We start from the raw sequence: 14,063 nt of genomic DNA, 5'->3' as shown, positions 1-14,063 counted from the left end.
GTGTGTGTGTGTGTGTGTGTGTGTGTGTGTGTGTGTGTGTGTGTGTGTACACATACTTTTAAATTTGCCCATCTTAGATGAACTACCTGTTTCTTGTTTCTCCACACCTATCTCTATTTTTCCTCTTTCCCAGGCTCCAAAGATTAATTCAGATGAATATCAGAAGACGCCTCCGATGCTGAGTTAACCAGAAAGCTCCTTAGCACTTTCATAGCTTATTAGTTTCAAACTTATATCTGTAATGTTCTTCTAAAGTACCACCATAACTGGAAGTGACTAGTTGAATCACTAGGGTAAAATAGTTTGGGTTAAATCTGTGAAAATGATTGATCTACTTACACACACATAATACTCTCTCTCTCACACACACACACAAAACACACAAAATGTAATTTAATATAATCAGCCAGAGTAGTTTTTTCTGAAATTTACTAAGGCCTTGCTTGCTTGCTTACTGATTGGTAGGACAAAGGATATCTTAAAACCATGATTTTCTAAGGCTAAATAGCATTATTCAGGAGTAACTTCAGTTGTTAATTAATATAATGGAAGCAGTAAGTAAAGTTTCACTTTTTAGAGACTTGTAGTGTTTCTAATGTTCACTGTCAAAATTCACAATGTGATTCCTGCTTTTTTGTTTTATTCAGAGACACTTTTTCAGAAACCTTGGGTCTATTCTGGCCTATGCCTTCTTGGGGACTGCCGTTTCCTGCTTCATTATCGGGTAAGTGACTCTTTGTCATATAACTAAATTACCACACTTCCAAAGAGATGAGATCCACATGGGTCCACAGAATCCAATATTTTCCCCAGCTTTATTGAGATATAATTGACACATAACATTGTGAAAGTGTAGGGTATACAGTGTGTTGATTTGACACACTTATAAATTGCAAAATGATTACCACCATAGTATTAGCTACCACCTTCATCCGGTCACATGGTTACCATTTCTTTTTTTGTGGTAAGAACATGTTAGCAACATTCAAGTGTGTGGTAAAGTATCATTAGCTATAATCACTATGTTGTACATTAGATCCCCAAACTTATTAATCTTGTTACTGGAAGTTTGTACCCTTTGAGCAACACCTCCCCATTTCCCCCACCCCCCCAGCCCCTGGCAAGGGCCAGATTCCAGTATTTTGATGTTTATGATGATTGTAATTAAGATCTAGAGTTACATTGTCCAGTGTGGTAGCTATGAGCCACATGTGGCTGTTTAAATTGAAATTAAGATTCATTAACACTGAAATAAAATAAAACCCAGTCCCCAGATCTTAGTTTCTAATAGCATTCTTCAATGAAAAGAACCAGGGTCCCTTGCAGAAATGGCTGATTCTAGGGCTGGGGCAGCAAATATACAAAATGACAATGGAGCATCTTATAGTGTCAGAGAGTAAGGAAGTGCTCAGAAAACAAACAAAAAGGATATGGAGCATGTCAAAGGGACACAGAGCCAACCTGAAAACCCCCCCTCCCTGATGGCTAAAGAACAACAAAAGAAATAACATTGTTTTGGATTATCACCCAAAGTATAAAACAAATATATTTGAGTCTATACTGATATAAATAAATGATTGGATGAATAAATAAATGGGGGAGAAGTGACAAATCTGTGCAGAAGAATTCCAAATAATTTATGCAGATATAGCCCCCCTCAAGGAGATGAAGCTTGGGCCTTCCCCCCTTTGATTGTGGGCTGTGCATAGTGACTTCCTTCCAAAGAGTACAGCATGCAAAGGAAGAAGAAAAAGTAGCTTTACAGAGGAGAAACCAGGCAAACATTGCCTCAGCCAGATGATCAAGATTAACACCAAAATTGGTAAATCATGTTGATACGCTGTACCTTTGATATCTGTGATGAGAATGGCACTTACTGCTGTGTCTTCCTCCCAAAATCACATTACCTCAGTCTAATCATGAGAAAAAAAAATCAGACAAGTCCCACATTCTGCAAAATACCTGACCAGTACTCCTCCCCAACTGCCAAGGTCATCAAAAACAAGCAAAGTCTGAGAAACTGTCACAGCCAAGAGGAGACAAAAGAGATATGATGACTAAATGTAATGTGGTATCCTGGATGGAATCCTGGAACAGAAAAGGGATATTAGGTAAAAACTAAGGAAATCTGACTGAAATGTGAACTTTAGTTAATTAAAAAAAAATTAGCTGGAAAGCTGGAGGTAAAAGCAGGAGGCTTTTATGCCACTAAAACATGAGGGGCTTGGACTTCGTCCTTTAAGAGAGACAAGCCACTGAAGAGTGACAGGTTAGATAACTGGTATCGGTGACTATAGGGAAAACGCTACCACGGAGAAGTCTATTGCTCAGATCTAAGCTTATGATAGAAGGAAATGGAGAGGAAGGTCTAGTTTCAAGAAATATTTAAAAAGTAGGTGAAAGAAGCCTTTGATAAGCAACAAAGAGCAAATCAACTCTGTATCATAGAATTCCTGTGAATTGAAATATAACTGTTTAGGTGTCTGGAACAGTGTCAATGTCTGGCACACAGTAGGCAAACACTAAGTCATAGCTATTTATTCTCAAAAGGATTCAATTCTGCAAATAGTTCTTGAACTTCTAGCTTCGTCAATCTACTGTTCTAGACACCTAAGGTACAAAGATGAGCAATGATACGGTCTTGACCTTTAAGAATCTTATTATTGGGGGTTAGCTGTAGGGTACAATGAGTCTATTCTGTGGCTATTTATTTTTGGCATTTTATACTTTTCAATGTCGTTGTAAATGGGATTTTCTTAATTTCTCTTTATTCTGTGGTTGTTTTTATTCCCCCAATCCCTACAGCTGTTACCAACACACACACACACACACACAGACACACACACACCCTTAATAACATGTACTAGGCCTTTTAACACTCTTCACTCCTCCCAATTTGTCAGCTGTCCTGTAGGAAATGTGCTCTGGCCAAGTTGAAATATTAACTTGGTGGTCCTTCTTGGGCCATATCACATTCTGCACAGTATAAGGAGGGCTGCTGCTGGCCTGCCTAACCCATGCAAAGAGTGAGAAGCCAGGTATGTCCATGAGTATGCTGATATTTTAATGGGATGTTCAAAGAGTTTTGCCTCTCTTCCCTTCTTTGAAATAATTATTGGCAGAGAAGGTTGACCAGTTGGATCTTTGTGGCCAACCCATTTTTTTTTTCTCTCCAGCTTCATCCAGTCCACTCATTTCCATGACTTTAAATGCATTGTCTTAGAATCCTGGGAGTTTTGTAGCAATTCATTACCCATTTTGCAGGGTTCTTTCTCTTCCTTTCTTCCCTACTACCCAGTTGCTTAAAATGCCCTAACTGTTGCTAATTGAGGATCATACTTTATGGCTGTAAATAAGCACAGTTTTTTAAAATGGAGTGTTCAGATATTTCAGCAAGATGACATTAACTGCAGACCATTACTTGGTGCCAAAGTCTTATTTGCACATGTTCCTGGTAAGTGTCCAAGCACAGCAGCTGCCCAATGTTTTCACAAACCTCTCTGGAAGTACAGTATTCTAGTACTCCGCTACTCGCTCATTTGCCAGGTTACTCGATTAGATGGGTTTCTTTTCTTTTTTTTTCCTTCTGACATAGTTTACCTTCCCTTCTTACAGAAATCTCATGTATGGTGTGGTGAAGCTCATGAAGATTGTGGGGCAGCTCTCGGATAAATTTTACTACACGGATTGTCTCTTTTTTGGAGCAGTTATCTCTGCTACTGACCCAGGTATTTGCATATTTGGCCTTATCATTATGATGTTTTATTATTTAAATCTTAAAAAGTTCAGAGCAATCATTAACTTTCATTACAGTAGGGAGACTGTAGTGTTAACATGGAACAGTGGAGGAAGAGACCAGTAAGTGGTCTAACAGACTTAGATGGCTTTTCTAAGTGCCTGCATTTCCCTTTTCTTCTTCTTCTTCTTATTGTAAAAAAAAAAACACATAAAATTTACCATCTTAATCATCTTCAGGTGTATAGTTCAGCAGTGTTGAGTATATTCACATTGTTGTGTAACCAATCTCCAGAATCTTTTCATCTTGCAAAACTGAAACTCTATACCCATTAAGCAACATCTCCCCATCCCCCCCCCCCCCCACCCCCCAGTCCTGGGCAACCACCATTCTACTTTCTGTCTCTATGAGTTTGACTACTGTAGATACCTCATATAAGTGGAATCATCAGAAGTTGTCTTTTTGGGTCTGGCTTATTTCATTAGCATAATGTCCTCAAGATTCATCTATGTTATAACATGTGTCAGAATTTCCTTCCTTTTAAACCTGAATAATATTCCATTGTACGAATATACCACATCTTGTTTATCCATCCATCTGCCAACAAGCCCTTGGGTTGCTTCCACCTGTATTTCCCTTTTGTCTTTCATTTTAGAATGTCTAATTTAGTCATAATTTTTACACTTAGACTGTCTTTTTTCTCAGTGTTGTGCTTTTTCATTCTTTTAGGAAACCTATCATTTGGTTTAAATAATACCTTTGCTTAGTAGAAATGCACACCAGTACCTGTAGTGAATGTAATTTAATTTGTAAAGTCCTTTTGTGCAATGTTCCTGCACACTGTGATGTGGTTCCTATTCATAAATCTCTTACCTTGTATTTTTCAAGTGTTAGTTGAACCAGTTCTTAAAAGTGGAATTAGTATATACCCTTCCTCCCCTGCAGCTCAAAACAAACAAACAAGCTCTCCTCTCCAAGTTGGAACCCATAATTGAGTCGGCTCACATAAAGTAGTTACGGCTATTCTTTCCTCTAGTGTTAACGACTGAGAGTGTCATTGCAGGGAAAGAATTTATGGAGAAAGAGCTGATCTTGTTCTTACAGTACAGATGGAAAGGTCTTTTCGTTGTCTATGATGTCCTCTAATATTCTGGGCAGTAATGATCTCTAAGATATACAGATTTCCACCATGCCCCACCTCCACTTCACCTTGCCTCTTGGGGGGGTCCTCTAGATCAGCGCAACCCAGTAGACCTTTCTGTGATGATAGAAATGTTCTATAGTCTTCCCAATCCTTTATGGTAGCCAGTAGCTACGTGTGGCTATTGAGCACTTGAAATGTGGGATAGTGCAAGAAGAACTGATTTTTGAACTTTATGCTCAGTAATTTAAGTTTAAATGGCTACATGTGGCTAGTGGCTACCGCATTGGATAGCACAGCTCTAGATAGTTGTGTAGCTCTGAAAACCCTTGATGATCCAAAAACCGTTGATCTCTCACCACCCCCCTATTTTTTTTTTTATGTTTTGAAAAAATTTTTTTCCTTTTTTTTGGCCGCACCACGAGGCATGTGGGATCTTAGCTCCCTGACCAGGGATCGAACCCATGACCCCTGCAGTGGAAGTGTGAAGTCCTAACCACTGGGCCACCAGGGAAGTCCCTCTCACCCCCCTGTTTTCTTACAGACACTCTAAGTAAATTGATACTGAAGACTTGGCTGGTTGAAGCACCCTTGTTTGTGAGAAGAATGTGGGATGTGGAGTTGCAGGTGGTGGTTTGAGTCCTAGCCCTGCCAGTCAGTAAGCGGGTAGCCTGGGCACACTTTATCTCCTGAGCATCAGTTTCCTCATTTATGAAGTAGGAATAATGGTACCTGTTTCCTATTGTGAAGGGCTACTGTGAAGATTAAATGAGATAATGCATGTAAAGTGTTGAGCATAGCATCCGCTGATTATGTTGGTCTCTATCAACATCTTCTGACTCAGGCAGAGATTTCTCTGTTTTACCTCTGTGTGTGTGTGTGTGTGTGTGTGTGTGTGTGTGTGTGTGTGTGTGTGTAATAACAGGTTAGCACTTAACCTAAGCACTGTGAAAAGTAGCTTTATTATTCTAACACTACAATGTCTGTGACATCTCCAGATGTGTGTCTGTTGAGAAATGATTCTATACAAGTTTAAGAAAGGTATTTAGTGTCTCTGAAAATATATTACTAACTATACTCATCTATAACTTTATTACTGAAATCTTATTAGTACCACCAATAAGCAAAGGGAAGTTAGTGTAACATAAAGATTACTGATACTGTTTTCTGAGCCATAGTGTCGCTTCATTTAATTGGATAGAAAGGCTTATTTTTCCAGATTATCTTTGTAATTGTTTACTTCACTTTAATGTGTCCATGCTGTGGTAGAAAATAATGGAAGGCATTACCATGACACACCATTCTTATTTGTCCTGTGAAGATTGGCACAGTAAAGGTTTTATAGAAATGAAAGTTCTAGAAAATTGAAACTTTAAACTTGTTAAACATCAGGACATTAACTTTAACTGCTTTTTAATGGAAATCTTTCTGAAATGTAGAATGTTTTTGTAAATTAAAAGTGTTTTACCAGCTTCCTAAAAATCTGTTGTTTGAGAACTTGGGCCATAAAAGAAATAAAAACTTTAAGTGCAGAGTTAGAGGGGAACCATAAGACCAAATTGACTTCTTGTGCCTGGTGCATCAAACAGAAATTCTGGTATTGGGATATGTAGTGGTATTGATGGATATGAAAGAGTAAGAGTCCTTGTCCCTGATTTCACTGTACTTGGCTCTTGTGTTTGGTCTTTCCGTTGATGGGGGCAGCCTGTGCATGGTATGCTATAGGCTGCTCTGTGACCAGGAGCCCTCTCCATTCCGTGGTTATGTGTCATGGGTGCCACGTGCCATCTTTGTGGACTGTTACTTAAATGGATCCACAATTCAGGAAAGAAAATATAAGTTTCCAACCTGTAGTACTGCTACATTCATAAGCAGCTACCAGAGAAAATGAGCGCCATTCCTTCTTGTGAACCATTATGCAGTGATTCCTCTCACTGGAATCCTGTCACTTCTATACCCCTTGAGTCAATCAGACCCACTCACAGGTTTCAAAAGCTGTGATCTGTGCTGTCAGAGAGTAATTCTCTAGTTGCACCACCCAGGCTGGTCAGTCTTTTGCTTAGTCTTTGAGACTGAGTTCAAATCTGCCACCTGCCTGGTTATTCTTCCTTTACTGCTTCAGTCAGTAGCTCCCACAGCTCTTGAGTCAGGTCTATTTTCTACATAACATTACTTGCCACTTTGTACTGAGCGTTCGCAAGTGCTAAGTACTCTTTAGTACACAGATGGAGTGTTCAGGGAAAGTTAATTGAAGGAACAAAGTCAGGTTCTTGATTTTTCCTTCTTTCTCTTTCTACCGTTCTTTCATTTTCCCCACTGCTTTTTAGATACCTGTACCAGCAGTCTTCAGTCAGTGAATTGTAATTTCTCAGTCCATGTCCAGTTGGAAACAGCTGCTGTGACCTTGTTCTCTCTGATTGCAAGGGTCCAGCTGTGGGGGGAGCCACTCACCCAGTCTGTCATCCCCTTCCTACCCCCACCCCCGCATCATCTTCTGGTTGTCCACACCCGTAGTCCTCATCTTGGTAGGGCACAGGCTTGCCCAGGAGGGACATGGCCGACTTCCTGCCTTGCTTTCTAAGGTGATGGGCAGGGAGAATGAGAAATTGAAATTCAGAACAGCCAAATTCAGACCAGTACAAAGTGTTAATTATTAATTATGCAGAGCTAGTGTTTATTGTCATAAATAAATGAGTTAACTATACATTATTATTATTTTTTTTACTACTGGTACAGTATTTTAGGAAAATAGTGTTTAAAAGTCAAAGGGGCTTTTGAAAATCATGTACTCAAGGCTTCGCTTTACTCTGTCTTTGGACTTTGCTGTGCACTATTGGATGGCTTCCGTTTGCCCCTCCACATTTCCACACTACCCTTCCCCACTCTCTTCTTGGCACTGGGAGGCTGACTGGTATGGAAGATTGCAAAGGTTCCTTTGCCTTCTACTTTCCCATTGGATTTGTCCGCGGGGAGAGCACCAGTGGGAGACTGGGAGGAGGCTAGACATGCAGGGTCCCTGTGGGCTGGCTGTGTCCCTTGAACAAAGGTCACGGCTCCTGTTGGGTGACCCTCTCCACACAGCTCCTGGTTCTGGCAAACACTCCTTCCCTGGACTCTTTGAGCCTAGGGATGGTATAAAAGCTCCCTGTTTTCAGCCACAGGTACTGCCCTCCCCCTCTCCCGTGCTCTCTACACACTTCTATAAATAATGCCTTTATAAACACTTCTCAAATTACTCATCTGTTTCCTGCCAGAACCCTCGCTGATAAAGTCCTGGGACCCAGGTGTCCTGGGCTGCCAGCCCTGTGCTCTGTTCGTTGAGATTAGCCTCCACCAGTCTTGAGTCCCTGACTGACTGATGTGAACAGAGGCCTCTGGTGCCAACCGCCAGTGGACGTACTGTATGAGTAATAGATAAAATTTCTCTCGGGTTTGACCACTGAGATTTTGGGAAGTTTGTTGCGGCAGCAGAAAGTAGCCCACCACACAGGGCCTGTTTTCTCATCTCTAAATTGGGAGATATGATACTACTACCTTCCTAGGGTTTTCATGAGGACTAAATGAGATTGTAAAATGTTTAGCATAGTGCCTGCTTCCCGGTAAGACCTTAACCATTGTTATTATTATCATTGTTAATGTTTCTTCAACATTGGGTTCAAAACAAGACAATTCTTGTGTCATATAACGATAAACTAAGAGTAGAGGTTTTGTATTAGTCAGGTTTCTTCAAAGAAACAGAATAAATAGACATATGTGTGTGTGAGGGGGAGAGGGAAAGAGACATATTGATTGATTGACTGCTTGATTGTAACGAATTGGCTTATGTGATTATGGAGGCTAAGAAGTCTCAAGATCTGCAGTGCAAAGGCTGGAGAACCAGGAGATCCAATGCTGTAGTTCCAGTCTGGGTCCAAAGACAGGCAGAGAAAGTGAATTCTCCCTTACTCTGCCTTTTTTGTTCTAGTGAAACCTTCAACAGACCACATGAGTCCCACCCTCATTGAGGGGGGCCATCTGCTTTACTCAGTCTACTGATTCAAATGTTAATCTCATCCAGAACCTCACAGACACATCCAGAATAGTGTTTAATCGAATATCTGGGCACCCCATGGTCCAGTCAAGTTGACAAGTAAAATTAACCATCACAGGTTTTATGTAAGGAGCCACACATATCGTTAATGTAATAAATAATCCAGAAAACAAGAAATTTTTTTAGCCTAATCCCTAAAGATTTTTCCTGTTGTGTAACTTGACAAACTGTTTTCAAGGGTGGAAGAAAGAGATTGACCTTGTTTGTGTCTTGTTTTATGCAGATGACATGTCTGTCCTTTAGGAAGTATGCCTGCTGGTGATGCCCCCTGTTGATGTCTGCTTAACATCTGAAAGCTTAGAGTAGTGGTTTTAGTGCCTAGATTTACGATTATCTGGAGCAGCCTCATGATATAGTTGACATTTTTCAACTCCAAATTATTTTTTGTTTACTCTCAATAAATGAGTTGAACTTTTTGAAAAGAAAGGCGTGATGGGAAGTGGTTTCAGAATCTCCCTTAATCCCTAACAAAATTAGAGAAAGCAAGACAGGCAAAAAAGAAAACACAGACTCTACTAGCTGACAGAGTATCTCCATGAATCCCCAGTTATCAACTGGGGGGTGTCAAACTACCTGTAGCAGTGAGACTTAGGGATAAGAACAGCAGCTGTGCTGGAGGAAGCAAAGGAAAGAGGGGCTGCTGGTCATTTTGATTGTCAGGGAACCTAGAAATTTCCCACAAGTATTCACAGTCAAAAGGAGGGATCCCCACTGGGAGCAAAGAATTTTATGGTTGTATTGGATAACATCAGTGAATATTGGGAGGAGGCTTTTCAGGCTCTAATTTGTGGGGGAGGGCAAGGAGACTGGAGGAGGCGTGAGGCTGCTGGAGTGACCTGGGCCCTCAGACCTCTCAGGAAATTCCTTGTAGAAGATCTCTCTGCAAGGACAGAGCCACTGCCTAAAAATGACCTGCTCGGACCACAGACCTTGATTGATGGGGCATTAAAGGAGAAAGAAAGCTCAGATAGTAATGGTGGAGAAGGCCAGAGGAAGTCGATCTGAGTATTGGCTACACCTCTGGGTGGCTACGCCTCTGGACCATATTTTTAATACTTCAATGTAAAACCAGAAGAGGGAGCCCTAGAGCCATGAAACTGGAAAAGCTGTTCTGGGCCTTCTACCCCCTACCCACCTCACTTAATATGGGCAGCAGAAATGGATTGAGGTTGAACTTCATGTAAATATAAGAAAAAATGGGGATAACCCCTATGAATAATAAAGTTACAGATAATGAAGTCATACCAGAAGAAGAGGGTCCCAAAGCAGATGAAACTTTATTAACATTCCAACAGAAGCTAAAGTAAGTTAAGAAAATGATAGAAGTTATAAAAGAACTGTATACATCAGGATTGGAAAATTCAGAAATGAGAGGACTACACAATAGGGCGTTATGAAAAGAGAGCTGACAGAAAGGAATGGAGGGGGAACCCTTGGAGAAAAAGAGATGTAAAGTATTAAAACAATAAATTTGAAAATGGGTAAACCCCGAATGATAGTGTCAAGGAATATACATCAGTGGTCAAACTATAAGGAAGTGCAAGGAAATGATTCCTATAAATCATGTTACTGGTTACTTTTGAGTGAAGGAAGGGGCTTGAGATTGGGATGGAACATATTGTGGGGGGCTTCTGTGGGGGTTGGCAAAGTTCCATTTCTTGAACTGGATGATGGTTACAAGAGTGGTTGGCTTATAATAGTGCTAAATATTTGTTTGGTTTTGTTTTCTAATAGTATCAGTTAGTAATGCACTTGGCTGCAAATAACAGAAAAATCTGGCTAATACTAGCTTAAACAGAGAGCTGTTTAACTTGGCTAACAGCTCCGAGCTGGTGCCATGGCTGCCACTACAATCAGGCATCCAGGCACTCAGTCTTTCTAGGTCATTACCCTTGGGTTTCAGACACACCTTAGTTGCCCCATGGAGGCAAGATGACTGCACTGCGTCCAGTCTCCTCCCTCTTCCAGGCAGCAAAAGTGGCACTCACCACAAGGGAAGCTGAAGAAGTGAGTTTAGTTTTTCAGGTCCTTATGGCAGAAACTAACAAAGCAGAAGGTAGTTGGGTGTGAGTGTTGAAAGAGAACCCCGCCTGCATGTGTACATTTAGAGCAGTGGTTCTCAACAGGGGGTGATTCTGCGCCACACCCCTCCCCCCACCCCCCTGCCCAGCAGACATTTGGCAATGTCTGGAGACATTTTTAGTTGTCACAACTTGGCAGGGGAGAATGTGCAGTGCTACTGGTATCTTGTGGGTAGAGGTCAGGGATGCTGCTAAACTGTCTTATGAGGCACAGGACAGCCCCCACGACAGAGTTATATGGCCCCGAATACCAGTAGAACTGAAGTTGAAAAACTCCAAAGCCCTTTCGGGTGGGTCCATAAAGTCAGAACTGATTTAATAATAATAGTAGTACATCATTTGTCTTTTTTACTTATGTTCTTTCACAAGTGTACCATTGAGTGGAGTTTTCCAGGGGCTATATAATGTGTGATACTGACTCTGTTGATCGAATGCAGAAACAGATATGAGAACCATCTATCTTCCATTACTTCACATGTTAAAGAGATCTGAGAAAATGTAAAACAGTGGCTCTCTTCTCACTATTTTTTTTGTTGTTTTGGAAAATATAATTATTTTTCATTAAAAATATGTTAACATATAATGGTTTTACTAGTAATTTAAGTGAATAAATATTTAATTTTTTGTTTTATTCAATACAGTAAATATTGATACCTATAGCCCACAAAACTAAAGCTCTTTGGGGCCTCAAAATTTTCTAAGGGTGTAAAGAAGTCCTGAGATCAGAGGTATGAGAGCTGCTGGTCTGGAAAATAGCTGATTTTTTAAAAAAAATTTTAATATCATTTTATCTTTTTATATAGCAGATTCTTATTAGTCATCAATTTTATACACATCAGTGTATACATGCCAATCCCAATTGCCCAATTCATCACACCACCATCCCCACCCCCCTGCCGCTTTCCCCCTTGGTGTCCATACATTTGTTCTTTACATCTGTGTCTCAATTTCTGCGCTGCAAACCGGTTCAGCTGTACGATTTTCTAGGTTCCACATATATACGTTAACGTATGATATTTGTTTTTCTCTTTCTGACTTACTTCAATCTGTATGACAGTCCCTAGGTCCATCCACGTCTCAACAAATGACCCAATTTTGTTCCTTTTTATGGCTGAGTAATATTCCATTGTATATATGTACCACATCTTCCTTATCCATTCGTCTGTCAATGGGCATTTAGGTTGCTTCCATGACCTGGCTATTGTAAATAGTGCTGCAGTGAATATTGGGGTACATGTGTCTTTTTGAATTATGGTTTTCTCTGGGTATATGCCCAGTAGTGGGATTGCTGGATCATATGGTAATTCTATTTTTAGTTTTTTAAGGAACCTCCATACTGTTCTCCATAGTGGCTGTATCGATTTACATTCCCACCAACAGTGCAAGAGGGTTCCCTTTTCTCCACACCCTCTCCAGCATTTGTTGTTTGTAGATTTCCTGATGATGCACATTCTACCTGGTGTGGGGTGATACCTCATTGTAGTTTTGATTTGCGTTTCTCTAACAATGAGTGATGTTGAGCAGCTTTTCATGTGCTTCTTGGCCATCTGTATGTCTTCTTCGGAGAAATGTCTGTTTTGGTCTTCTCCCCATTTTTGGATTGGGTTGTTTGTTGCTTTCATATTGAGCTGTTTATATATTTTGAAGATTAATCCTTTGTCCATTGATTCGTCTGCAAATATTTTCTCCCATTCTGAGGGTTGTCTTTTTGTCTTGTTTATGGTATCCTTTGCTGTGCAAAAGCTTTGAAGTTTCATTAGGTCCCATTTGTTTATTTGTGTTTTTATTTCCATTACTCTAGGAGGTGGATCAAAAAAGATCTTGCTGTGATTTATGTCAAAGAGTGTCCTTCCTATGTTTTCCTCTAAGAGTTTTATAGTGTGTGGTCTTACATTTAGGTCTCTAATCCCTTTTGAGTTTATTTTTGTGTATGGTGTTAGGGAATGTTCTGATTTCATTCTTTTACATGTAGCTGTCCAGTTTTCCCAGCACCACTTATTGAAGAGACTGTCTTTTCTCCATTGTGTATCCTTGCCTCCTTTGTCATAGATTAGTTGACCATAGGTGCATGGGTTTATCTCTGGGCCTTCTATCTTGTTCCATTGATCTATGTTTCTGTTTTTGTGCCAGTACCATATTGTCTTGATTACTGTACCTTTGTAGTGTAGTCTGAAGTCAGGGAGTCTGATTCCTCCAGCTCCGTTTTTTTCCCTCAAGACTGCTTTGGCTATTCGGCGTCTTTTGGGTCTCCATACAAATTTTAAGATTTTTTGTTCTAGTTCTGTAAAAAGTGCCATTGGTAATTTGATAGGGATTGCATTGAATCTGTAGATTGCTTTGGGCAGTATAGTCATTTTAACAATATTGATTCTTCCAATCCCAGAACATGGTATACCTCTCCATCTGTTGGTATCATCTTTAATTTCTTTCATCAGTTTCTTATAGTTTTCTGCATACAGGTCTTTTGTCTCCCTAGGTAGGTTTATTCCTAGGTATTTTATTCTTATTGTTGCAGTGGTAAAGGGGAGTGTTTCCTTAATTTCTCTTTCAGATTTTTCATCATTAGTGTATAGCAATGCAAGAGATTTCTGTGCATTAATTTTGTATCCTGCAACTTTACCAAATTCATTGATTAGCTCTAGTAGCTTTCTGGTGGCATCTTTAGGATTCCCTATGTACAGTATCATGTCATCTGCAAACAGTGACAGTTTTACTTCTTCTTTTCCAATTTGTATACCTTTTATTTCTTTTTCTTCTCTGACTGCCGTGGCTAGGACTTCCAAAACTATGTTGAATAATAGTGGCGAGAGTGGACATCCTTGTCTTGCTCCTGATCTTAGAGGAAATGCTTTCAGTTTTTCACCACTGAGAATGATGTTTGCTGTGGCTTTGTCGTATGTGGCCTTTATTATGTTGAGGTAGGTTCCCTCTATGCCTACTTTCTGCAGGGTTTTAATCATAAATGTGTGTTGAATTTTGTCAAAAGCTTTTTCTGCATCTATTGAGATGATCATA

General features: G+C 40.1%; 1 protein-coding gene across 1 annotated transcript in view; it reads left to right on the top strand.

Annotated features, from left to right (window-relative positions):
- The window catches only part of SLC9A7 (solute carrier family 9 member A7), a 146,008-nt gene that overhangs the window by 75,817 nt on the left and 56,128 nt on the right, over positions 1 to 14,063 (top strand). The window contains exons 4-5 of the mRNA XM_029240614.1: positions 648 to 724; positions 3,616 to 3,728. Of these exons, the coding sequence (XP_029096447.1) occupies positions 648 to 724; positions 3,616 to 3,728 (190 nt within the window). The remainder of the gene's footprint in view (positions 1 to 647; positions 725 to 3,615; positions 3,729 to 14,063) is intronic.

The sequence above is a fragment of the Monodon monoceros genome, unplaced genomic scaffold (assembly GCF_005190385.1).
Source record: "Monodon monoceros isolate NGI ecotype Baffin Bay Population unplaced genomic scaffold, NGI_Narwhal_1 Super_Scaffold_22, whole genome shotgun sequence".
Lineage (NCBI taxonomy): Eukaryota > Metazoa > Chordata > Mammalia > Artiodactyla > Monodontidae > Monodon > Monodon monoceros.
The sequence above is the reverse complement of the archived record's forward strand: the minus strand, read 5'-3'. Positions and strand labels throughout refer to the sequence as shown.